Genomic DNA, 27,380 nt, shown 5'->3' on the forward strand with positions numbered 1-27,380 from the left:
ACTGTGTGTGTGTCACTGTGTGTGTGTCACTGTGTGTGTGTCACCGTGTAGATGCGGAAGGAATTGTCTTGGCGGACCTCCTCAACGAGTCTCCGGACCAAGATGATGAACTCTTCCAGGCCGAAGGTGAGACACCAGCGATGTGGTGATGGTGGTGGTGATGGTGATGGTGGTGATGGTGGTGATGATGGTGATGGTGGTGATATTGGTGGTGGTGATGGTGGTGATGGTGGTGATGGTGGTGGTGATGGTGGTGATGGTGGTGATGGTGGTGGTGATGGTGGTGATATTGGTGGTGGTGATGGTGGTGATGGTGGTGATGGTGGTGATGCTGGTGGTGGTGGTGGTGATGGTGGTGGTGGTGATGATGGTGATGATGGTGATGGTGGTGGTGATGGTGGTGATGATGATGGTGGTGGTGGTGATGATGGTGATGATGGTGATGGTGGTGATGGTGGTGATGATGGTGATGGTGGTGGTGATGGTGGTCGTGGTGATGGTGGTGGTGATGGTGGTGGTGGTGATGGTGGTCGTGGTGATGGTGGTGGTGATGGTGGTGGTGGTGATGGTGGTGATGGTGGTGATGGTGGTGGTGATGATGGTGGTGGTGGTGATGGTGGTGGTGATGGTGGTGGTGATGGTGGTGATGGTGGTGATGGTGGTGATGGTGATGGTGGTGATGGTGGTGATGATGGTGATGGTGGTGGTGGTGATGGTGATGATGATGGTGGTGGTGGTGATGGTGGTGGTGATGGTGGTGATGGTGGTGATGGTGGTGGTGATGGTGGTGATGGTGGTGATGGTGGTGATGGTGGTGGTGGTGATGGTGGTGGTGATGGTGGTGATGGTGGTGGTGGTGATGGTGGTGGTGATGGTGGTGATGATGGTGGTGGTGGTGGTGGTGGTGATATTGGTGGTGGTGATGGTGATGAAGATTATGATGATGATACTAATGATGATGATACTGCTGATGATGATACTACTACTTCTGATGATGATGATGATACTACTGATGATGCTGCTACTATGGATGATGATGATACTACTACTGATGATGATGATACTACTACTGATGATGCTGCTACTGATGATGCTGCTACTGATGATGCTGCTACTGATGATGATGATGATGATACTACTACTGATGATGCTGCTACTGATGATGCTGCTACTGATGATGCTGCTACTGATGATTATGATGATGATACTACTACTGATGATGCTGCTACTGATGCTGCAGCTACTACTGATGATGATGATGATACTACTACTGATGATGATGATGATACTACTACTGATGATGCTGCTACTGATGCTGCTACTACTGATGATGATGATGATACTACTACTGATGATGCTACTACTGATGATGATGATGATGCTGCTACTGATGATGCTGCTACTGATGATGCTGCTACTGATGATGATGATGATACTACTACTGATGATGCTACTACTGATGATGATGATGATGCTGCTACTGATGATGCTGCTACTACTGATGATGCTGCTACTGATGATGCTGCTGCTACTGATGATGCTGCTACTGATGATGCTACTACTGATGATGATGATGATGCTACTGATGATGCTGCTACTGATGATGCTGCTACTGATGATGATGATGCTACTACTGATGATGCTGCTACTACTGATGCTACTACTACTGATGATGATGATACTACTGATGATGCTACTACTGATGATGATGATGATACTACTACTGATGATGATGCTACTACTGATGATGCTGCTACTGATGATGCTGCTACTGATGATGATGCTGCTACTGATGATGCTGCTACTGATGATGCTGCTACTGATGATGCTACTACTGATGATGATGATGCTACTACTGATGATGCTGCTACTACTGATGCTACTACTACTGATGATGATGATACTACTGATGATGCTACTACTGATGATGATGATGATACTACTACTGATGATGATGCTACTACTGATGATGCTGCTACTGATGATGCTGCTACTGATGATGATGCTGCTACTGATGATGCTGCTACTGATGATGATGCTGCTACTGATGATGCTGCTACTGATGATGCTGCTACTGATGATGATGCTGCTACTGATGATGCTGCTACTACTGATGATGCTGCTACTGATGATGCTGCTACTGATGATGCTACTACTGATGATGATGATGATACTACTGATGATGCTACTACTGATGATGCTGCTACTGATGATGATGCTGCTACTGATGATGCTACTACTGATGATGCTACTACTGATGATGATGATGATACTACTGATGATGCTACTACTGATGATGCTGCTACTGATGCTGCTACTACTACTGATGCTACTACTGCTGATGATGATGATACTACTGATGATGCTACTACTGATGATGATGATGATACTACTACTGATGATGCTGCTACTGATGATGCTGATGATGCTAGTATTGATGATGCTGCTACTGATGATGCTGCTACTGATGATGCTGATGATGATGATGCTAATGATGCTGCTACTACTGATGATGCTACTACTGATGATGCTGATACTGATGATGATGACGTGCTTGCAGGGAGCAGCCAGTACCGGGCGTCGCGTTTGGACGAACCGCTGAAGATGGCAGGAAGGAGACACGGGGTGAGAGACACGGGGAGAGAGACACGGGGAGAGAGACACGGGGAGAGAGACACGGGGAGAGAGACACGGGGAGAGAGACACGGGGAGAGAGACACGGGGAGAGAGACACGGGGAGAGAGACACGGGGAGAGAGACACGGGGAGAGAGACACGGGGAGAGAGAGACACGGGGGGAGAGAGACACGGGGTGAGAGACACGGGGAGAGAGACACGGGGAGAGAGACACGGGGAGAGAGACACGGGGAGAGAGAGACACGGGGGGAGAGAGACACGGGGAGAGAGACACGGGGAGAGAGACACGGGGAGAGAGACACGGGGAGAGAGACACGGGGAGAGAGACACGGGGAGAGAGACACGGGGAGAGAGACACGGGGAGAGAGACACGGGGTGAGAGACACGGGGAGAGAGACACGGGGGGAGAGACACGGGGAGAGAGACACGGGGAGAGAGAGACACGGGGAGAGAGACACGGGGGGAGAGACACGGGGAGAGAGAGACACGGGGAGAGAGAGACACGGGGAGAGAGAGACACGGGGAGAGAGACACGGGGAGAGAGACACGGGGAGAGAGACACGGGGAGAGAGACACGGGGAGAGAGACACGGGGAGAGAGACACGGGGAGAGAGACACGGGGAGAGAGACACGGGGAGAGAGACACGGGGAGAGAGAGACACGGGGGGAGAGAGGCACGGGGTGAGAGACACGGGGAGAGAGACACGGGGAGAGAGACACGGGGAGAGAGACACGGGGAGAGAGACACGGGGAGAGAGACACGGGGAGAGAGACACCGGGAGAGAGAGACACGGGGAGAGAGACACGGGGAGAGAGACACGGGGAGAGAGACACGGGGAGAGAGACACGGGGAGAGAGACACGGGGAGAGAGACACGGGGGGAGAGACACGGGGGGAGAGACACGGGGAGAGAGACACGGGGAGAGAGACACGGGGAGAGAGACACCGGGAGAGAGAGACACGGGGAGAGAGACACGGGGAGAGAGACACGGGGAGAGAGACACGGGGAGAGAGACACGGGGAGAGAGACACGGGGAGAGAGACACGGGGGGAGAGACACGGGGGGAGAGACACGGGGAGAGAGACACGGGGAGAGAGACACGGGGAGAGAGACACGGGGAGAGAGACACGGGGAGAGAGACACGGGGGGAGAGAGACACGGGGGGAGAGAGACACGGGGTGAGAGACACCGGGAGAGAGACACGGGTGGAGAGAGACACGGGGTGAGAGACACGGGGTGAGAGACACGGGGTGAGAGACACGGGGAGAGAGACACGGGGAGAGAGACACGGGGAGAGAGACACGGGGAGAGAGACACGGGGAGAGAGACACGGGGAGAGAGACACGGGGAGAGAGACACGGGGAGAGAGACACGGGGAGAGAGACACGGGGAGAGAGACACGGGGAGAGAGACACGGGGAGAGAGACACGGGGGGAGAGAGACACGGGGGGAGAGAGACACGGGGGGAGAGAGACACGGGGGAGAGAGACACGGGGAGAGAGACACCGGGAGAGAGACACGGGTGGAGAGAGACACGGGGTGAGAGACACGGGGTGAGAGACACGGGGTGAGAGACACGGGGAGAGAGACACGGGGAGAGAGACACGGGGAGAGAGACACGGGGAGAGAGACACGGGGAGAGAGACACGGGGAGAGAGACACGGGGAGAGAGACACGGGGAGAGAGACACGGGGAGAGAGACACGGGGGAGAGAGACACGGGGAGAGAGACACGGGGGAGAGAGAGACACGGGGGGAGAGAGACACGGGGTGAGAGACACGGGGAGAGAGACACGGGGAGAGAGACACGGGGAGAGAGACACGGGGAGAGAGAGACACGGGGGGAGAGAGACACGGGGAGAGAGACACGGGGAGAGAGACACGGGGAGAGAGACACGGGGAGAGAGACACGGGGAGAGAGACACGGGGAGAGAGACACGGGGAGAGAGACACGGGGAGAGAGACACGGGGTGAGAGACACGGGGAGAGAGACACGGGGGGAGAGACACGGGGAGAGAGACACGGGGAGAGAGACACGGGGAGAGAGAGACACGGGGAGAGAGACACGGGGGGAGAGACACGGGGAGAGAGAGACACGGGGAGAGAGAGACACGGGGAGAGAGAGACACGGGGAGAGAGACACGGGGAGAGAGACACGGGGAGAGAGACACGGGGAGAGAGACACGGGGAGAGAGACACGGGGAGAGAGACACGGGGAGAGAGACACGGGGAGAGAGACACGGGGAGAGAGAGACACGGGGGGAGAGAGGCACGGGGTGAGAGACACGGGGAGAGAGACACGGGGAGAGAGACACGGGGAGAGAGACACGGGGAGAGAGACACGGGGAGAGAGACACGGGGAGAGAGACACCGGGAGAGAGAGACACGGGGAGAGAGACACGGGGAGAGAGACACGGGGAGAGAGACACGGGGAGAGAGACACGGGGAGAGAGACACGGGGAGAGAGACACGGGGGGAGAGACACGGGGGGAGAGACACGGGGAGAGAGACACGGGGAGAGAGACACGGGGAGAGAGACACCGGGAGAGAGAGACACGGGGAGAGAGACACGGGGAGAGAGACACGGGGAGAGAGACACGGGGAGAGAGACACGGGGAGAGAGACACGGGGAGAGAGACACGGGGGGAGAGACACGGGGGGAGAGACACGGGGAGAGAGACACGGGGAGAGAGACACGGGGAGAGAGACACGGGGAGAGAGACACGGGGAGAGAGACACGGGGAGAGAGACACGGGGGGAGAGAGACACGGGGGGAGAGAGACACGGGGTGAGAGACACGGGGAGAGAGACACGGGGAGAGAGACACGGGGAGAGAGACACGGGGAGAGAGACACGGGGAGAGAGACACGGGGAGAGAGACACGGGGAGAGAGACACGGGGAGAGAGACACGGGGAGAGAGACACGGGGAGAGAGACACCGGGAGAGAGACACGGGGAGAGAGACACGGGGAGAGAGACACGGGTGGAGAGAGACACGGGGTGAGAGACACGGGGAGAGAGACACGGGGAGAGAGACACGGGGAGAGAGACACGGGGAGAGAGACACGGGGAGAGAGACACGGGGAGAGAGACACGGGGAGAGAGACACGGGGAGAGAGACACGGGGAGAGAGACACGGGGAGAGAGACACGGGGAGAGAGACACGGGGAGAGAGACACGTGGAGAGAGACACGGGGAGAGAGACACGGGGAGAGAGACACGGGGAGAGAGACACGGGGGGAGAGAGACACGGGGAGAGAGACACGGGGAGAGAGACACGGGGAGAGAGACACGGGGAGAGAGACACGGGGAGAGAGACACGGGGAGAGAGACACGGGGAGAGAGACACGGGGAGAGAGACACGGGGAGAGAGACACGGGGAGAGAGACACGGGGAGAGAGACACGGGGAGAGAGACACGGGGAGAGAGACACGGGGAGAGAGACACGGGGAGAGAGACACGGGGAGAGAGACACGGGGAGAGAGACACGGGGAGAGAGACACGGGGAGAGAGACACGGGGAGAGAGACACGGGGAGAGAGACACGGGGAGAGAGAGGCACGGGGGGAGAGAGGCACGGGGGGAGAGAGACACGGGGAGAGAGACACGGGGAGAGAGACACGGGGAGAGAGACACGGGGAGAGAGAGACACGGGGAGAGAGACACGGGGAGAGAGACACGGGGAGAGAGACACGGGGAGAGAGACACGGGGAGAGAGACACGGGGAGAGAGAGACACGGGGAGAGAGACACGGGGAGAGAGACACGGGGGGAGAGACACGGGGAGAGAGAGACACGGGGAGAGAGAGACACGGGGAGAGAGAGACACGGGGAGAGAGACACGGGGAGAGAGACACGGGGAGAGAGACACGGGGAGAGAGACACGGGGAGAGAGACACGGGGAGAGAGACACGGGGAGAGAGAGGCACGGGGGGAGAGAGGCACGGGGTGAGAGACACGGGGAGAGAGACACGGGGAGAGAGACACGGGGAGAGAGACACGGAGAGAGAGACACGGGGAGAGAGACACGGGGAGAGAGACACGGGGAGAGAGACACGGGGAGAGAGACACGGGGAGAGAGACACGGGGAGAGAGACACGGGGAGAGAGACACGGGGAGAGAGAGACACGGGGAGAGAGAGACACGGGGAGAGAGACACGGGGAGAGAGAGACACGGGGAGAGAGACACGGGGAGAGAGACACGGGGAGAGAGACACGGGGAGAGAGACACGGGGAGAGAGACACCGGGAGAGAGAGACACGGGGAGAGAGACACGGGGAGAGAGACACGGGGAGAGAGACACGGGGAGAGAGACACGAGGAGAGAGACACGGGGAGAGAGACACGGGGGGAGAGACACGGGGGGAGAGACACGGGGAGAGAGACACGGGGAGAGAGACACGGGGAGAGAGACACGGGGAGAGAGACACGGGGAGAGAGACACGGGGAGAGAGACACGGGGAGAGAGACACGGGGAGAGAGACACGGGGGGAGAGAGACACGGGGGGAGAGAGACACGGGGTGAGAGACACGGGGAGAGAGACACGGGGAGAGAGACACGGGGAGAGAGACACGGGGAGAGAGACACGGGGAGAGAGACACGGGGAGAGAGACACGGGGAGAGAGACACGGGGAGAGAGACACGGGGAGAGAGACACGGGGAGAGAGACACCGGGAGAGAGACACGGGGAGAGAGACACGGGGAGAGAGACACGGGTGGAGAGAGACACGGGGTGAGAGACACGGGGAGAGAGACACGGGGAGAGAGACACGGGGAGAGAGACACGGGGAGAGAGACACGGGGAGAGAGACACGGGGAGAGAGACACGGGGAGAGAGACACGGGGAGAGAGACACGGGGAGAGAGACACGGGGAGAGAGACACGGGGAGAGAGACACGGGGAGAGAGACACGGGGAGAGAGACACGTGGAGAGAGACACGGGGAGAGAGACACGGGGAGAGAGACACGGGGAGAGAGACACGGGGGGAGAGAGACACGGGGAGAGAGACACGGGGAGAGAGACACGGGTGGAGAGAGACACGGGGAGAGAGACACGGGGAGAGAGACACGGGGAGAGAGACACGGGGAGAGAGACACGGGGAGAGAGACACGGGGAGAGAGACACGGGGAGAGAGACACGGGGAGAGAGACACGGGGAGAGAGACACGGGGAGAGAGACACGGGGAGAGAGACACGGGGAGAGAGACACGTGGAGAGAGACACGGGGAGAGAGACACGGGGTGAGAGACACGGGGAGAGAGACACGGGGAGAGAGAGACACGGGGGGAGAGACACGGGGAGAGAGAGACACGGGGAGAGAGACACGGGGAGAGAGACACGGGGGGAGAGAGACACGGGGGGGGAGAGACACGGGGGGGGAGAGACACGGGGGGAGAGACACGGGGGGGGGAGAGACACGGGGGGAGAGACACGGGGTGAGAGACACGGGGAGAGAGAGACACGGGAGAGAGACACCGGGAGAGAGACACGGGGAGAGAGACACCGGGAGAGAGACACGGGGAGAGAGACTCTGTGTGTGACAGCACTTGCCCCTACAGCCTGCTAGAGGCTACACGGGGGATCTTTGTCTGTGTGTAACAGCACTTGCCCCTACAGTCTGTTAAGGCTACACGGGGGACCTTTGTCTGTGTGTGACAGCACTTGCCCCTACAGTCTGTTAAGGCTACACGGGGGACCTTTGTCTGTGTGTGACAGCACTTGCCCCTACAGTCTGTTAAGGCTACACGGGGGACCTTTGTCTGTGTGTGACAGCACTTGCCCCTACAGTCTGTTAAGGCTACACGGGGGACCTTTGTCTGTGTGTGACAGCACTTGCCCCTACAGTCTGTTAAGGCTACACGGGGGATCTTTGTCTGTGTCTTTGTCCAGGGTGGAGTGATCGACGGTCGTAATAGAGACACAGAGACTCTGAGACACCGTTCACGAGGAGACACGGGGACACGGGTGAGACACGGGGAGAGAGACACGGGGAGAGAGACACGGGGAGAGAGACACGGGGAGAGAGACACGGGGAGAGAGACACGGGGAGAGAGACACGGGGAGAGAGACACGGGGAGAGAGACACGGGGAGAGAGACACGGGGAGAGAGACACGGGGACTCTGAGACACCGTTCACGAGGAGACACGGGGACACGGGTGAGACACGGGGAGAGAGACACGGGGAGAGAGACACGGGGAGAGAGACACGGGGAGAGAGACACGGGGAGAGAGACACGGGGAGAGAGACACGGGGAGAGAGACACGGGGAGAGAGAGAGACACGGGGAGAGAGACACGGGGAGAGAGACACGGGGAGAGAGACACGGAGACTCTGAGACACCGTTCACGAGGAGACACGGGGACACGGGTGAGACACGGGGAGAGAGACACGGGGAGAGAGACACGGGGAGAGAGACACGGGGAGAGAGACACGGGGAGAGAGACACGGGGAGAGAGACACGGGGAGAGAGACACGGGGAGAGAGACACGGGGAGAGAGACACGGGGAGAGAGACACGGAGACTCTGAGACACCGTTCACGAGGAGACACGGGGAAACGGGTGAGACACGGGGAGAGAGACACGGGGAGAGAGACACGGGGAGAGAGACACGGGGAGAGAGAGAGACACGGGGAGAGAGAGACACGGGGAGAGAGACACGGGGACACGGGTGAGACACGGGGAGAGAGACACGGGGAGAGAGACACGGGGAGAGAGACACGGGGAGAGAGACACGGGGAGAGAGACACGGGGAGAGAGACACGGGGAGAGAGACACGGGGAGAGAGACACGGGGAGAGAGAGACACGGGGAGAGAGACACGGGGAGAGAGACACGGGGAGAGAGACACGGGGAGAGAGACACAGAGACTCTGAGACACCGTTCACGAGGAGACACGGGGACACGGGTGAGACACGGGGAGAGAGACACGGGGAGAGAGACACGGGGAGAGAGACACGGGGAGAGAGACACGGGGAGAGAGACACGGGGAGAGAGACACAGGGAGAGAGACACGGGGAGAGAGACACGGGGAGAGAGACACGGGGAGAGAGACACGGGGAGAGAGACACGGGGTGAGAGACACGGGGACACGGGGAGAGAGACACGGGGAGAGAGACACGGGGAGAGAGACACGGGGAGAGAGACACGGGGAGAGAGACACGGGGAGAGAGACACGGGGAGAGAGACACGGGGTGAGAGACACGGGGACACGGGTGAGACACGGGGAGAGAGACACGGGGAGAGAGACACGGGGAGAGAGACACGTGGAGAGAGACACGGGGAGAGAGACACGGGGAGAGAGACACGGGGAGAGAGAGACACGTGGAGAGAGACACGGGGAGAGAGACACGGGGAGAGAGACACGGGGAGAGAGACACAGGGAGAGAGACACGGGGAGAGAGACGGGGGGAGAGAGACACGGGGAGAGAGACGGGGGGAGAGAGACACGGAGAGTGAGACACGGGGAGAGAGACACGGGGAGAGAGACACGGGGAGAGAGACACGGGGAGAGAGACACGGGGAGAGAGACACGGGGAGAGAGACACGGGGAGAGAGACACGGGGAGAGAGACACGGGGAGAGAGACACGGGGAGAGAGACACGGGGAGAGAGACACGGAGACTCTGAGACACCGTTCACGAGGAGACACGGGGACACGGGTGAGACACGGGGAGAGAGACACGGGGAGAGAGACACGGGGAGAGAGACACGGGGAGAGAGACACGGGGAGAGAGACACGGAGACTCTGAGACACCGTTCACGAGGAGACACGGGGACACGGGTGAGACACGGGGAGAGAGACACGGGGAGAGAGACACGGGGAGAGAGACACGGGGAGAGAGACACGGGGTGAGAGACACGGGGACACGGGGAGAGAGACACGGGGAGAGAGACACGGGGAGAGAGACACGGGGAGAGAGACACGGGGAGAGAGACACGGGGAGAGAGACACGGGGTGAGAGACACGGGGACACGGGTGAGACACGGGGAGAGAGACACGGGGAGAGAGACACGGGGAGAGAGACACGTGGAGAGAGACACGGGGAGAGAGACACGGGGAGAGAGAGACACGTGGAGAGAGACACGGGGAGAGAGACACGGGGAGAGAGACACGGGGAGAGAGACACGGGGAGAGAGACACAGGGAGAGAGACACGGGGAGAGAGACGGGGGGAGAGAGACACGGGGAGAGAGACGGGGGGAGAGAGACACGGAGAGTGAGACACGGGGAGAGAGACACGGGGAGAGAGACACGGGGAGAGAGACACGGGGAGAGAGACACGGGGAGAGAGACACGGGGAGGGAGACACGGGGAGAGAGACACGGAGAGAGAGAGACACGGGGAGACACGGAGAGAGAGAGACACGGGGAGAGAGACACGGGGAGAGAGAGACACGGGGTGAGAGACACGGGGAGAGAGAGACACGGGGAGAGAGACACGGGGAGAGAGACACGGGGAGAGAGACACGGAGAGAGAGACACGGGGAGAGAGACACGGGGAGAGAGAGACGGGGAGAGAGACACGGGGAGAGAGACACGGGGAGAGAGACACGGGGAGAGAGACACGGGGAGAGAGACACGGGGAGAGAGACACGGGGACACGGGGAGAGAGACACGGGGAGAGAGAGACACGGGGAGAGAGACACGGGGAGAGAGACACGGGGAGAGAGACACGGGGACACGGGTGAGACACGGGGAGAGAGACACGGGGAGAGAGACACGGGGAGAGAGACACGGAGTGAGAGACACGGGGAGAGAGACACGGGGAGAGAGACACGGGGTGAGAGACACGGGGAGAGAGACACGGAGTGAGAGACACGGGGAGAGAGACACGGGGAGAGAGACACGGGGAGAGAGACACGGAGAGAGAGACACGGGGAGACACGGAGAGAGAGACACGGGGAGAGAGACACGGGGAGAGAGACACGGAGAGAGAGACACGGGGACACGGGTGAGACACGGAGAGAGAGACACGGGGAGAGAGACACGGGGAGAGAGAGACGGGGAGAGAGACACGGGGAGAGAGACACGGGGAGAGAGACACGGTGAGAGAGACACGGAGAGAGAGACACGGGGAGAGAGACACGGGGAGAGAGACACGGGGAGAGAGAGACACAGGGAGAGAGACACGGGGAGAGAGACACGGGGAGAGAGACACGGGGAGAGAGACACGGGGAGAGAGACACGGGGAGAGAGACACGGGGAGAGAGACGGGGAGAGAGACGGGGAGAGAGACACGGAGAGACACGGTGAGAGAGACACGGGGAGAGAGACACGGGGAGAGACACGGGGAGAGAGACACGGGGAGAGAGACACGTGGAGAGACACGGGGAGAGAGAGACGGGGGGAGAGAGACACGGGGAGAGAGAGACACGGGGAGAGAGACACGGGGAGAGAGACACGGGGACACGGGTGAGACACGGAGAGAGAGACACGGGGAGAGAGACACGGGGAGAGAGACACGGGGAGAGAGACACGGGGAGAGAGAGACGGGGGGAGAGAGACACGGGGAGAGAGAGACACGGGGAGAGAGACACGGGGAGAGAGACACGGGGACACGGGTGAGACACGGAGAGAGAGACACGGGGAGAGAGACACGAGGAGAGAGACACGGGGAGAGAGACACGGGGAGAGAGAGACACGGGGGGAGAGACACGGGGACACGGGTGAGACACGGAGAGAGAGACACGGGGAGAGAGACACGGGGAGAGAGACACGGGGAGAGAGACACGGGGAGAGAGACACGGGGAGAGAGAGACACGGGGGGAGAGACACGGAGAGACACGGTGAGAGAGAGACACGGGGAGAGAGACACGGGTGATACACGGAGAGAGAGACACGGGGAGAGAGACACGGGGAGAGAGACACGGGGACACGGGTGAGACACGGGGTGAGAGACACGGAGAGAGAGACACAGGGAGAGAGACACGGGGAGAGAGACACGGGGAGAGAGACACGGGGAGAGAGACACGGGGAGAGAGAGACACGGGGGGAGAGACACGGGGACATGGGTGAGACACGGAGAGAGAGACACGGGGAGAGAGACACGGGGAGAGAGACACGGGGAGAGAGACACGGGGACACGGGTGAGACACGGAGAGAGAGACACGGGGAGAGAGACACGGGGAGAGAGAGACACGGGGGGAGAGACACGGGGAGAGAGGCACGGGGAGAGAGACACGGGGAGAGAGAGACACGGGGAGAGAGACACGGGGAGAGAGACACGGGGAGAGAGACACGGGGAGAGAGACACGGGGAGAGAGAGACACTGGTCCTCCTGTCTTAACTAGATATTCTGTCTGTCTCTTCCCCCCTCTCCCTCCCCCCGTGTGTCTCTGTGTGTGTGTCTCTGTGTGTGTGTGTCTGCGTGTGTGTGTCTGTGTGTGTGTGTCTGTGCGTGTGTGTCTGTGCGTGTGTCTGTGTGTGTGTCTGTGTGTATGTCTCTGTGTGTCTGTGTGTGTGTGTGTGTGTCTGTGTGTGTGTGTGTGTGTCTGTGTGTGTGTCTGTGTGTGTGTGTGTGTCTGTGTGTGTGTCTGTGTGTGTGTCTGTGTGTGTGTGTGTCTGTGTGTGTGTGTGTGTGTCTGTGTGTGTGTCTGTGTGTGTCTGTGTGTGTGTGTGTGTGTCTGTGTGTGTGTCTGTGTGTGTGTCTGTGTGTGTCTGTGTGTGTGTGTGTGTGTGTCTGTGTGTGTGTCTGTGTGTGTGTCTGTGTGTGTGTGTCTGTGTGTGTGTGTGTGTCTGTGTGTGTGTCTGTGTGTGTGTGTCTGTGTGTGTGTGTCTGTGTGTGTGTGTCTGTGTGTGTGTGTCTGTGTGTGTGTGTGTGTCTGTGTGTGTGTCTGTGTGTGTGTGTCTGTGTGTGTGTGTGTGTGTGTCTGTGTGTGTGTCTGTGTGTCTGTGTGTGTGTCTGTGTGTGTGTCTGTGTGTGTGTGTCTGTGTGTGTGTGTGTGTGTCTGTGTGTGTGTCTGTGTGTCTGTGTGTGTGTCTGTGTGTGTGTCTGTGTGTGTGTGTCTGTGTGTGTGTGTGTGTGTCTGTGTGTGTGTGTGTGTCTGTGTGTGTGTGTGTGTGTCTGTGTGTGTGTCTGTGTGTGTGTGTGTGTGTCTGTGTGTGTGTCTGTGTGTGTGTGTGTGTCTGTGTGTGTGTCTAGGGTTTGTGTGTGTGTCTGTGTGTGTGTCTGTGTGTGTGTCTGTGTGTGTGTCTGTGTGTGTGTCTGTGTGTGTGTCTGTGTGTGTGTGTGTGTGTGTCTGTGTGTGTGTGTCTGTGTGTGTGTCTGTGTGTGTGTCTGTGTGTGTGTGTGTGTGTGTCTGTGTCTGTGTGTGTGTGTGTGTGTCTGTGTGTGTGTGTGTGTGTGTCTGTGTGTGTGTGTGTGTGTGTCTGTGTGTGTGTGTGTGTGTCTGTGTGTGTGTGTGTGTGTCTGTGTGTGTGTGTGTGTGTCTGTGTGTGTGTCTGTGTGTGTGTGTGTGTCTGTGTGTGTGTGTGTGTGTCTGTGTGTGTGTCTGTGTGTGTGTGTGTGTCTGTGTGTGTGTCTAGGGTTTGTGTGTGTGTCTGTGTGTGTGTCTGTGTGTGTGTCTGTGTGTGTGTGTCTGTGTGTGTGTGTGTGTGTCTGTGTGTGTGTCTGTGTGTGTGTGTGTGTGTCTGTGTGTGTGTGTGTCTGTGTGTGTGTGTGTGTCTGTGTGTGTGTGTGTGTGTCTGTGTGTGTGTCTGTGTGTGTGTGTGTGTGTCTGTGTGTGTGTCTGTGTGTGTGTGTGTGTGTCTGTGTGTGTGTGTGTCTGTGTGTGTGTCTAGGGTTGCGTGTTGCGAGTGAGTAGAGAGCCTCGCTCCTCCGCGCAGACCCTCACCACCACCACCACCTCCACCTCGTCTCACCACCTCCACCACCTCCACGACGACGATGATGAGGACGAAGAGGGGATCGTCATTTCCTCCTTCACTGCCGACGTGCGCCAACATTCACCACGCCCCTTTCATTCCTTTCATTCCTTTCATTCCTTTCATTCCTTTCATTCCTTTCATTCCTTTCATTCCTTTCATTCCTTACCAATCGCTGCCTCTCATTCGATTTGCGTTTGTGTCGTCGTTGATTTTTGTTTTATTTTTCGCTGGAAAAATAAAATAACTAACTCTTAAAATCTAACAGCGGTGCATACTGACTGTGGTGGCGCCTGCTATGATTATAGTAGTGCATGCTGTGGAGGTACCTGCTATGATTATAGTAGTGCATGCTGTGGAGGTGCCTGCTATGATTATAGTAGTGCATGCTGTGGAGGTGCCTGCTATGATTATAGTAGTGCATGCTGTGGAGGCGCCTGCTATGATTATAGTAGTGCATGCTGTGGAGGTACCTGCTATGATTATAGTAGTGCATGCTGTGGAGGCACCTGCTATGATTATAGTAGTGCATGCTGTGGAGGTACCTGCTATGATTATAGTAGTGCATGCTGTGGAGGTACCTGCTATGATTATAGTAGTGCATGCTGTGGCGGTGCCTGCTATGATTATAGTAGTGCATGCTGTGGAGGTACCTGCTATGATTATAGTAGTGCATGCTGTGGTGGTACCTGCTATGATTATAGTAGTGCATGCTGTGGAGGTACCTGCTATGATTATAGTAGTGCATGCTGTGGAGGTACCTGCTATGATTATAGTAGTTCATGCTGTGGAGGTGCCTGCTATGATTATAGTAGTGCATGCTGTGGAGGTACCTGCTATGATTATAGTAGTGCATACTGTGGTGGCACCTGCTATGATTATAGTAGTGCATGCTGTGGAGGTGCCTGCTATGATTATAGTAGTGCATGCTGTGGAGGTGCCTGCTATGATTATAGTAGTGCATGCTGTGGAGGTACCTGCTATGATTATAGTAGTGCATGCTGTGGAGGTGCCTGCTATGATTATAGTAGTGCATACTGTGGTGGCACCTGCTATGATTATAGTAGTGCATGCTGTGGAGGTACCTGCTATGATTATAGTAGTGCATGCTGTGGAGGTGCCTGCTATGATTATAGTAGTGCATGCTGTGGAGGTACCTGCTATGATTATAGTAGTGCATGCTGTGGAGGTGCCTGCTATGATTATAGTAGTGCATGCTGTGGAGGTACCTGCTATGATTATAGTAGTGCATGCTGTGGTGGTGCCTGCTATGATTATAGTAGTGCATGCTGTGGAGGCGCCTGCTATGATTATAGTAGTGCATGCTGTGGAGGTGCCTGCTATGATTATAGTAGTGCATGCTGTGGAGGTGCCTGCTATGATTATAGTAGTGCATGCTGTGGAGGTGCCTGCTATGATTATAGTAGTGCATGCTGTGGAGGTGCCTGCTATGATTATAGTAGTGCATGCTGTGGTGGTGCCTGCTATGATTATAGTAGTGCATGCTGTGGAGGTGCCTGCTATGATTATAGTAGTGCATGCTGTGGTGGCGCCTGCTATGATTATAGTAGTGCATGCTGTGGAGGTGCCTGCTATGATTATAGTAGTGCATGCTGTGGTGGTGCCTGCTATGATTATAGTAGTGCATGCTGTGGAGGTGCCTGCTATGATTATAGTAGTGCATGCTGTGGTGGTACCTGCTATGATTATAGTAGTGCATGCTGTGGAGGTACCTGCTATGATTATAGTAGTGCATGCTGTGGAGGTGCCTGCTATGATTATAGTAGTGCATGCTGTGGAGGTACCTGCTATGATTATAGTAGTGCATGCTGTGGAGGTGCCTGCTATGATTATAGTAGTGCATGCTGTGGTGGTGCCTGCTATGATTATAGTAGTGCATGCTGTGGAGGCACCTGCTATGATTATAGTAGTGCATGCTGTGGAGGTGCCTGCTATGATTATAGTAGTGCATGCTGTGGAGGCGCCTGCTATGATTATAGTAGTGCATGCTGTGGAGGTGCCTGCTATGATTATAGTAGTGCATGCTGTGGAGGTGCCTGCTATGATTATAGTAGTGCATGCTGTGGAGGTGCCTGCTATGATTATAGTAGTGCATGCTGTGGAGGTGCCTGCTATGATTATAGTAGTGCATGCTGTGGAGGTACCTGCTATGATTATAGTAGTGCATGCTGTGGAGGTGCCTGCTATGATTATAGTAGTGCATGCTGTGGTGGCGCCTGCTATGATTATAGTAGTGCATGCTGTGGAGGTACCTGCTATGATTATAGTAGTGCATGCTGTGGAGGTACCTGCTATGATTATAGTAGTGCATGCTGTGGAGGTGCCTGCTATGATTATAGTAGTGCATACTGTGGAGGTGCCTGCTATGATTATAGTAGTGCATGCTGTGGAGGTACCTGCTATGATTATAGTAGTGCATGCTGTGGAGGTGCCTGCTATGATTATAGTAGTGCATGCTGTGGAGATGCCTGCTATGATTATAGTAGTGCATGCTGTGGAGGTGCCTGCTATGATTATAGTAGTGCATGCTGTGGAGGTGCCTGCTATGATTATAGTAGTGCATGCTGTGGAGGTACCTGCTATGATTATAGTAGTGCATGCTGTGGAGGTACCTGCTATGATTATAGTAGTGCATGCTGTGGAGGTACCTGCTATGATTATAGTAGTGCATGCTGTGGAGGTACCTGCTATGATTATAGTAGTGCATGCTGTGGAGGTACCTGCTATGATTATAGTAGTGCATGCTGTGGAGGTACCTGCTATGATTATAGTAGTGCATGCTGTGGAGGTACCTGCTATGATTATAGTAGTGCATGCTGTGGAGGTACCTGCTATGATTATAGTAGTGCATGCTGTGGAGGTGCCTGCTATGATTATAGTAGTGCATGCTGTGGTGGTGCCTGCTATGATTATAGTAGTGCATGCTGTGGAGGTGCCTGCTATGATTATAGTAGTGCATGCTGTGGAGGTGCCTGCTATGATTATAGTAGTGCATGCTGTGGAGGTACCTGCTATGATTATAGTAGTGCATGCTGTGGAGGTACCTGCTATGATTATAGTAGTGCATGCTGTGGAGGTGCCTGCTATGATTATAGTAGTGCATGCTGTGGAGGTACCTGCTATGATTATAGTAGTGCATGCTGTGGAGGTGCCTGCTATGATTATAGTAGTGCATGCTGTGGTGCGCCTGCTATGATTATAGTAGTGCATGCTGTGGAGGTACCTGCTATGATTATAGTAGTGCATGCTGTGGAGGTACCTGCTATGATTATAGTAGTGCATGCTGTGGAGGTGCCTGCTATGATTATAGTAGTGCATGCTGTGGAGGTGCCTGCTATGATTATAGTAGTGCATACTGTGGAGGTACCTGCTATGATTATAGTAGTGCATGCTGTGGAGGTGCCTGCTATGATTATAGTAGTGCATGCTGTGGAGATGCCTGCTATGATTATAGTAGTGCATGCTGTGGAGGTGCCTGCTATGATTATAGTAGTGCATGCTGTGGAGGTGCCTGCTATGATTATAGTAGTGCATGCTGACTGTGGTGGTGCCTGCTATGATTATAGTAGTGCATGCTGTGGTGGTGCCTGCTATGATTATAGTAGTGCATGCTGTGGAGGTGCCTGCTATGATTATAGTAGTGCATGCTGTGGAGGTGCCTGCTATGATTATAGTAGTGCATGCTGTGGAGGTACCTGCTATGATTATAGTAGTGCATGCTGTGGAGGTGCCTGCTATGATTATAGTAGTGCATGCTGTGGAGGTACCTGCTATGATTATAGTAGTGCATGCTGTGGAGGTGCCTGCTATGATTATAGTAGTGCATGCTGTGGAGGTACCTGCTATGATTATAGTAGTGCATGCTGTGGAGGTACCTGCTATGATTATAGTAGTGCATGCTGTGGTGGCGCCTGCTATGATTATAGTAGTGCATGCTGTGGAGGTACCTGCTATGATTATAGTAGTGCATGCTGTGGAGGTACCTGCTATGATTATAGTAGTGCATGCTGTGGAGGTACCTGCTATGATTATAGTAGTGCATGCTGTGGAGGTGCCTGCTATGATTATAGTAGTGCATGCTGTGGTGGTACCTGCTATGATTATAGTAGTGCATGCTGTGGAGGTACCTGCTATGATTATAGTAGTGCATGCTGTGGTGGTACCTGCTATGATTATAGTAGTGCATGCTGTGGAGGTACCTGCTATGATTATAGTAGTGCATGCTGTGGCGGTACCTGCTATGATTATAGTAGTGCATGCTGTGGAGGTGCCTGCTATGATTATATTAGTGCATGCTGTGGAGGTGCCTGCTATGATTATAGTAGTGCATGCTGTGGAGGTACCTGCTATGATTATAGTAGTTCATGCTGTGGTGGCGCCTGCTATGATTATAGTAGTGCATGCTGTGGTGGCGCCTGCTATGATTATAGTAGTGCATGCTGTGGAGGTGCCTGCTATGATTATAGTAGTGCATGCTGTGGAGGTACCTGCTATGATTATAGTAGTGCATGCTGTGGAGGTACCTGCTATGATTATAGTAGTTCATGCTGTGGTGGCGCCTGCTATGATTATAGTAGTGCATGCTGTGGAGGTGCCTGCTATGATTATAGTAGTGCATGCTGTGGAGGTGCCTGCTATGATTATAGTAGTGCATGCTGTGGAGGCACCTGCTATGATTATAGTAGTGCATGCTGTGGTGGTACCTGCTATGATTATAGTAGTGCATGCTGTGGAGGTACCTGCTATGATTATAGTAGTGCATGCTGTGGAGGTGCCTGCTATGATTATAGTAGTGCATGCTGTGGAGGTGCCTGCTATGATTATAGTAGTGCATGCTGTGGAGGTGCCTGCTATGATTATAGTAGTGCATGCTGTGGAGGTACCTGCTATGATTATAGTAGTGCATGCTGTGGAGGTACCTGCTATGATTATAGTAGTGCATGCTGTGGAGGTGCCTGCTATGATTATAGTAGTGCATGCTGTGGTGGTGCCTGCTATGATTATAGTAGTGCATGCTGTGGAGGTACCTGCTATGATTATAGTAGTGCATGCTGTGGAGGTACCTGCTATGATTATAGTGCATGCTGTGGAGGTACCTGCTATGATTATAGTAGTGCATGCTGTGGAGGTGCCTGCTATGATTATAGTAGTGCATGCTGTGGAGGTACCTGCTATGATTATAGTAGTGCATGCTGTGGAGGTGCCTGCTATGATTATAGTAGTGCATGCTGTGGAGGTGCCTGCTATGATTATAGTAGTGCATGCTGTGGAGGTGCCTGCTATGATTATAGTAGTGCATGCTGTGGAGGTGCCTGCTATGATTATAGTAGTGCATGCTGTGGAGGTGCCTGCTATGATTATAGTAGTGCATGCTGTGGAGGTACCTGCTATGATTATAGTAGTGCATGCTGTGGAGGTACCTGCTATGATTATAGTAGTGCATGCTGTGGAGGTGCCTGCTATGATTATAGTAGTGCATGCTGTGGAGGTACCTGCTATGATTATAGTAGTGCATGCTGTGGAGGTGCCTGCTATGATTATAGTAGTGCATGCTGTGGAGGTACCTGCTATGATTATAGTAGTGCATGCTGTGGAGGTGCCTGCTATGATTATAGTAGTGCATGCTGTGGAGGTGCCTGCTATGATTATAGTAGTTCATGCTGTGGAGGTGCCTGCTATGATTATAGTAGTGCATGCTGTGGAGGTGCCTGCTATGATTATAGTAGTGCATGCTGTGGAGGTACCTGCTATGATTATAGTAGTGCATGCTGTGGAGGTGCCTGCTATGATTATAGTAGTGCATGCTGTGGTGGTGCCTGCTATGATTATAGTAGTGCATGCTGTGGAGGCACCTGCTATGATTATAGTAGTGCATGCTGTGGAGGTGCCTGCTATGATTATAGTAGTGCATGCTGTGGAGGCGCCTGCTATGATTATAGTAGTGCATGCTGTGGAGGTGCCTGCTATGATTATAGTAGTGCATGCTGTGGAGGTGCCTGCTATGATTATAGTAGTGCATGCTGTGGAGGTACCTGCTATGATTATAGTAGTGCATGCTGTGGAGGTGCCTGCTATGATTATAGTAGTGCATGCTGTGGTGGCGCCTGCTATGATTATAGTAGTGCATGCTGTGGATGGTACCTGCTATGATTATAGTAGTGCATGCTGTGGAGGTACCTGCTATGATTATAGTAGTGCATGCTGTGGAGGTGCCTGCTATGATTATAGTAGTGCATGCTGTGGAGGTGCCTGCTATGATTATAGTAGTGCATACTGTGGAGGTACCTGCTATGATTATAGTAGTGCATGCTGTGGAGGTACCTGCTATGATTATAGTAGTGCATGCTGTGGAGGTGCCTGCTATGATTATAGTAGTGCATGCTGTGGAGATGCCTGCTATGATTATAGTAGTGCATGCTGTGGAGGTGCCTGCTATGATTATAGTAGTGCATGCTGTGGAGGTGCCTGCTATGATTATAGTAGTGCATGCTGTGGAGGTACCTGCTATGATTATAGTAGTGCATGCTGTGGAGGTACCTGCTATGATTATAGTAGGTGCATGCTGTGGAGGTACCTGCTATGATTATAGTAGTGCATGCTGTGGAGGTACCTGCTATGATTATAGTAGTGCATGCTGTGGAGGTACCTGCTATGATTATAGTAGTGCATGCTGTGGAGGTACCTGCTATGATTATAGTAGTGCATGCTGTGGAGGTACCTGCTATGATTATAGTAGTGCATGCTGTGGAGGTGCCTGCTATGATTATAGTAGTGCATGCTGTGGTGGTGCCTGCTATGATTATAGTAGTGCATGCTGTGGAGGTGCCTGCTATGATTATAGTAGTGCATGCTGTGGAGGTGCCTGCTATGATTATAGTAGTGCATGCTGTGGAGGTACCTGCTATGATTATAGTAGTGCATGCTGTGGAGGTACCTGCTATGATTATAGTAGTGCATGCTGTGGAGGTGCCTGCTATGATTATAGTAGTGCATGCTGTGGAGGTACCTGCTATGATTATAGTAGTGCATGCTGTGGAGGTGCCTGCTATGATTATAGTAGTGCATGCTGTGGTGGCGCCTGCTATGATTATAGTAGTGCATGCTGTGGAGGTACCTGCTATGATTATAGTAGTGCATGCTGTGGAGGTATCCTGCTATGATTATAGTAGTGCATGCTGTGGAGGTGCCTGCTATGATTATAGTAGTGCATGCTGTGGAGGTGCCTGCTATGATTATAGTAGTGCATACTGTGGAGGTACCTGCTATGATTATAGTAGTGCATGCTGTGGAGGTGCCTGCTATGATTATAGTAGTGCATGCTGTGGAGATGCCTGCTATGATTATAGTAGTGCATGCTGTGGAGGTGCCTGCTATGATTATAGTAGTGCATGGCTGTGGAGGTGCCTGCTATGATTATAGTAGTGCATGCTGACTGTGGTGGTGCCTGCTATGATTATAGTAGTGCATGCTGTGGTGGTGCCTGCTATGATTATAGTAGTGCATGCTGTGGAGGTGCCTGCTATGATTATAGTAGTGCATGCTGTGGAGGTGCCTGCTATGATTATAGTAGTGCATGCTGTGGAGGTACCTGCTATGATTATAGTAGTGCATGCTGTGGAGGTGAGCCCTGCTATGATTATAGTAGTGCATGCTGTGGAGGTACCTGCTATGATTATAGTAGTGCATGCTGTGGAGGTGCCTGCTATGATTATAGTAGTGCATGCTGTGGTGGTGCCTGCTATGATTAGCCTGTACCACCACAGTGGGTGTGTGTGTGTCTGTGTGTGTGTCACTGTGTGTGTGTGTCACTGTGTGTGTGTGTCACTGTATCTGTGTGTCTGTGTGTGTGTCTGTGTGTGTCACTGTCTGTGTGTGTCACTGTGTGTGTCATTGTGTGTGTCACTGTGTGTCACTGTGTGTCACTGTCACTGTGTCACTGTGTGTCACTGTGTGTGCGTCACTGTGTGTCACTGTGTGTGTCACTGTGTGTGCGTCACTGTGTGTCACTGTGTGTGTGTCACTGTGTGTGTGTCACTGTATGTCACTGTGTGTGCGTCACTGTGTGTCACTGTGTGTGTCACTGTGTGTATCACTGTGTGTGTCACTGTGTGTGTCACTGTGTGTGTCACTGTGTGTGTATCACTGTGTGTGTCACTGTGTCTGTGTGTCACTGTGTGTGTGTCACTGTGTCTGTGTGTCACTGTGTGTGTCACTGTGTGTGTCACTGTGTGCGTCACTGTGTGTGTCACTGTGTGTGTCACTGTGTGCGTCACTGTGTGTGTCACTGTGTGTGTCTGTGTGTGTGTGTCACTGTGTATCACTGTGTGTGTGTGTCACTGTCTGTGTGTGTCACTGTGTGTGTGTGTCACTGTGTGTGTGTGTCACTGTGTGTCACTGTGTGTGTCACTGTGTGTGTCACTGTGTGTGTGTGTCACTGTGTGTGTCACTGTGTGTGTCACTGTGTGTGTGTCACTGTGTGTGTCACTGTGTGTGTCACTGTGTGTGTGTGTCACTGTGTGTGTCACTGTGTGTGTCACTGTGTGTGTGTCACTGTGTGTGTCACTGTGTGTGTCACTGTGTGTGTGTGTCACTGTGTGTGTCACTGTGTGTGTCACTGTGTGTGTCACTGTGTGTGTGTCACTGTGTGTGTCACTGTGTGTGTCACTGTGTGTGTGTCACTGTGTGTATCACTGTGTGTGTGTGTCACTGTGTGTGTGTCACTGTGTGTGTCACTCTGTGTGTGTCACACCCCAGGCGTCGCTGCTCTCCGCACGAGGCAAGAAGGGCGTCTTGCGCGACACCGACTGCCGTGTCGTCAGCACCACCACCACCACCACCAACAACAGCAACAACAACAGCAACAACAGCAACAACAACAGCAACAACAGCAACAACAGCAGCAGCAGCAGCGTCAGCAGCGTCAGCAGCAGCAGCTGCAGCGTCAACTCGGACGACGAGGTGCTGCTCCTCGCTCCGCATGAGGACGAGGAGGTGGACGAGGTGGAGGACGAGGTGGACGAGCGGGTGGAGCGGGTGGAGCTCGGGGTGGAGCTCAGGGGGGTGGACGCTGCGGGTGTCCCAGTTGCCGCGATTTCTCACGCGTCCGGTGGAGTTTCCGCTGAAGTGGAGCGGGTGGTGGTGGAGCGGGTGGTGGAGCGGGTGGTGGAGCGGGTGGTGGAGCGGGTGGTGGAGCGGGTGGTGGTGGAGCGGGTAGTCCAGGCGAGGGACTCAACCTCTACGAGACTCGCAGTGAAGCGAGTCAGTCGCCCGGGTCCAACACGTACAGTCGCTCAGAGTCACGGTCACTGAGCCCTGTGTCTGGTGAGTGGGTGGGTGGGTGAGTGGGTGAGTGAGTGGGTGGGTGAGTGGGTGAGTGGGTGGGTGGGTGGGTGAGGGGGTGAGGGGGTGAGTGGGTGGGTGGGTGGGTGAGGGGTGAGTGGGTGGGTGGGTGGGTGAGGGGGTGAGTGGTGAGTGGGTGGGTGGGTGGTGAGGGGGTGAGTGGGTGGGTGGGTGGGTGAGGGGGTGAGTGGGTGGGTGGGTGAGGGGGTGAGTGGGTGAGTGGGTGAGTGAGTGGGTGGGTGGGTGGGTGAGTGGGTGGGTGGGTGAGTGGGTGAGTGAGTGGGTGGGTGGGTGAGTGGGTGAGTGAGTGAGTGGGTGGGTGGGTGGGTGAGTGGGTGGGTGGGTGGGTGAGGGTGTGGGTGGGTGAGTGGGTGGGTGGGTGAGTGGGTGGGTGAGTGAGTGGGTGGGTGGGTGAGTGGTGCGTGGTGGTGGGTGGGTGGGTGAGTGGGTGAGTGGTGGGTGGTGAGTGGGAGTGGGTGGGTGGGTGAGTGGGTGAGTGGGTGGTGGTGGGTGGGTGAGGGGGTGGGTGGGTGAGTGGGTGGGGTGGGTGAGTGGGTGTGTGGGTGAGTGAGGGGTGAGTGGGTGGGTGGGTGGGTGAGTGGGTGAGTGGGTGGGTGGGTGAGTGGTGAGTGGGTGGGTGAGTGGGTGGGTGAGTGGGTGGGTGGGTGGTGAGTGGGTGGGTGGGTGAGTGAGGGGGTGGGTGAGGTGAGTGGGTGGGTGGGTGGGTGAGTGGGTGGGTGGTGGGTGAGTGGGTGGGTGGGTGAGTGGGTGGTGGTGGGGGTGGTGGGTGAGTGGGTGGGTGGTGGGTGAGTGAGTGTGTGGTGGGTGGGTGAGTGGGTGAGTGGGTGAGTGGGGGGTGGGTGGGTGAGTGGGTGGTGGGTGGGTGAGTGGGTGGGTGGGTGGGTGGTGAGTGGGTGGGTGGGTGGGTGAGTGGGTGAGTGGGTGGGTGGGTGGTGAGTGGGTGGTGGGTGGTGGGTGAGTGGGTGGGTGGGTGGGTGAGTGGGTGGGTGGGTGGGTGGGTGGGTGGGTGAGTGGGTGGGTGGGTGGGTGGGTGAGTGGGTGGGTGGTGGGTGGTGGTGAGTGGGTGGGTGGGTGGGTGAGTGGGTGGGTGGGTGGTGGGTGAGTGGGTGGGTGGGTGGGTGAGTGGGTGGTGGGTGAGTGGTGGGTGGGTGGGTGAGTGAGTGAGGGGTGGGTGGGTGGGTGAGTGGGTGGGTGGGTGGGTGGTGTGGGTGAGTGGGTGGGTGGGTGAGTGGTGAGTGGGTGGGTGGTGAGTGGGTGGGTGGGTGGGTGAGGTGTGGGTGAGTGGGTGGGTGGGTGAGTGGGTGGGTGGAGTGGGTGGGTGAGTGAGGTGGGTGGTGGGTGAGTGTGGGTGAGTGGTGGGTGGGTGGTGAGTGGTGAGTGGGTGGGTGGGTGGGTGAGTGAGGTGGGTGGTGGGTGAGTGGTGGTGAGTGGGTGGGTGGGTGGGTGAGTGGGTGGGTGAGTGGGTGGGTGGGTGGGTGAGTGGGTGGGTGGGTGGGTGGGTGAGTGGGGGTGGTGGGTGGGTGGGTGAGTGGGGTGGGTGAGTGGGTGGTGGGTGGGTGGTGTGGGTGGGTGGGTGAGTGGGTGGTGGGTGGGTGGGTGGGTGGGTGAGTGAGGGGTGGGTGGGTGAGTGGGTGGGTGGGTGGGTGAGTGGGTGGTGGTGAGTGGGTGGGTGGGTGGTGAGTGGGTGGGTGAGTGGGTGGGTGGGTGGGTGGGTGGGTGGTGAGTGGGTGGGGTGGGTGGGTGAGTGGGTGGTGGGTGAGTGGGTGGGTGGGTGAGTGGGTGGGTGGTGGGTGGGTGGGTGGGTGAGTGGGTGGGTGGTGGTGAGTGGGTGGGTGAGTGGGTGGGTGGGTGGTGGTGTGGGTGGGTGGGTGGGTGAGGGGTGAGTGGGTGGGTGAGTGGGTGGGTGGGTGGGTGAGTGGGTGGGTGGGTGGGTGAGTGGGTGGGTGGGTGGGTGAGTGGGTGGGTGGGTGAGTGAGTGGGTGGTGGGTGGGTGAGTAGGGTGGGTGAGTGGGTGGGTGGGTGGGTGAGTGGGTGGGTGGTGAGTGGTGTGGGTGAGTGGGTGGGTGGGTGAGGTGTGAGTGGGTGGGTGGGTGAGTGAGGGGGTGAGTGGGTGGGTGGGTGGGTGAGTGGTGGGTGGGTGGAGTGAGTGGGTGGGTGGGTGGGTGGTGGGTGGGTGGGTGGGTGAGTGAGTGAGTGGTGGGTGGGTGGGTGAGTGGGTGGGTGGGTGAGTGGTGGGTGGAGTGAGTGGGTGGGTGAGTGGGTGAGTGGGTGGGTGGGTGGGTGAGTGAGTGGGTGGGTGGGTGGGTGGGTGAGTGGGTGGGTGAGTGGGTGGGTGGTGAGTGGGGGTGAGTGGTGGTGAGTGGGTGGGTGAGTGAGTGGGTGGGTGGTGTGAGTGAGTGGGTGGGTGAGTGTGGGTGGTGGTGTGGTAGTGGGTGGGTGGGTGAGTGGGTGAGTGGGTGGGTGGGTGAGTGGGTGGGTGGGTGGGTGAGTGGTGGTGGGTGAGTGAGTGGGTGAGTGGGTGGTGAGTGGGTGGGTGGGTGAGTGGGTGGTGAGTGGGTGGGTGGGTGGGTGGGTGAGGTGAGTGGGTGAGCGGTGGGTGAGTGAGTGGTGGTGTGAGTGGGTGTGAGTGGGTGGTGAGTGGGTGGTGAGTGAGTGGGTGGGTGAGTGGGTGGTGGGTGGGTGGGTGAGTGGTGGTGAGGGTGGGTGGGTGGAGTGGGTGAGTGGGTGGAGTGGGTGGGTGGGTGAGTGGGTGGGTGGGTGAGTGGTGAGTGAGGGGTGGGTGGGTGGTGGGTGGGTGGGTGAGTGGGTGGGTGGGTGAGTGGTGTGGGTGAGTGGGTGGTGGTGGGTGAGTGGGTGGGTGAGTGGGTGGGTGGGTGGGTGAGTGGGTGGGTGAGTGGGTGGGTGGGTGAGTGGGTGGGTGAGTGGGTGGGTGGGTGGGTGGGTGAGTGGGTGGGTGGGTGGGTGAGTGGGTGGTGGGTGGGTGGGTGGGTGAGTGGTGGGTGGGTGAGTGGGTGGGTGGGTGGGTGGGTGAGTGGGGGTGAGTGGGTGAGTGGTGTGGGTGGGTGGGTGGTGGTGAGTGGGTGGGTGGGTGGGTGAGTGGGTGGGTGGGTGGTGGTGGGTGGGTGGGTGGGTGAGTGGTGGGTGGGTGGGTGGGTGGGTGAGTGGGTGGGTGGGTGGGTGAGTGGTGGGTGGGTGAGTGGGTGGGTGGGTGGGTGGGTGAGTGGGTGGAGGGGTGAGTGGGGTGGGTGAGTGGGTGGGTGGGTGGGTGGGTGGGTCGAGTGGTGGAGTGGGTGGGTCGAGTGGGTGGGTGAGTGGTGGGTGGGTGGGTGGGTGAGTGAGTGGGTGGGTGGGTGGGTGAGTGGGTGGGTGGGTGAGTGGGTGGGTGGGTGGGTGGGTGAGTGGGTGGAGGGTGAGAGTGGGTGGGAGGTGAGGGGTGGGTGGGTGGGTGAGTGGGTGGGTGAGTGGGTGGGTGGAGGTGGGTGGGTGGGTGGAGTGAGTGGTGGGAG

The 27,380-nt window shown here is 56.4% G+C and overlaps 1 protein-coding gene across 1 annotated transcript; it reads left to right on the forward strand.

The window, feature by feature from the left end:
- Positions 1-51: 51 nt before the first annotated feature.
- LOC144954420 (uncharacterized) lies at positions 52-23,724 on the forward strand (the record flags this gene model as incomplete). The annotated part of the gene is made up of 4 exons (XM_078884921.1): positions 52-126; positions 2,561-2,625; positions 14,410-14,562; positions 23,269-23,724. Coding segments are annotated over 4 exons (749 nt in total), but the record flags the coding sequence as incomplete, so codon positions are not given.
- Between the last annotated feature and the right edge of the window lie 3,656 nt (positions 23,725-27,380).

This window comes from Lampetra fluviatilis, unplaced genomic scaffold (genome assembly GCF_964198595.1).
Source record: "Lampetra fluviatilis unplaced genomic scaffold, kcLamFluv1.1 SCAFFOLD_1012, whole genome shotgun sequence".
NCBI lineage: Eukaryota > Metazoa > Chordata > Hyperoartia > Petromyzontiformes > Petromyzontidae > Lampetra > Lampetra fluviatilis.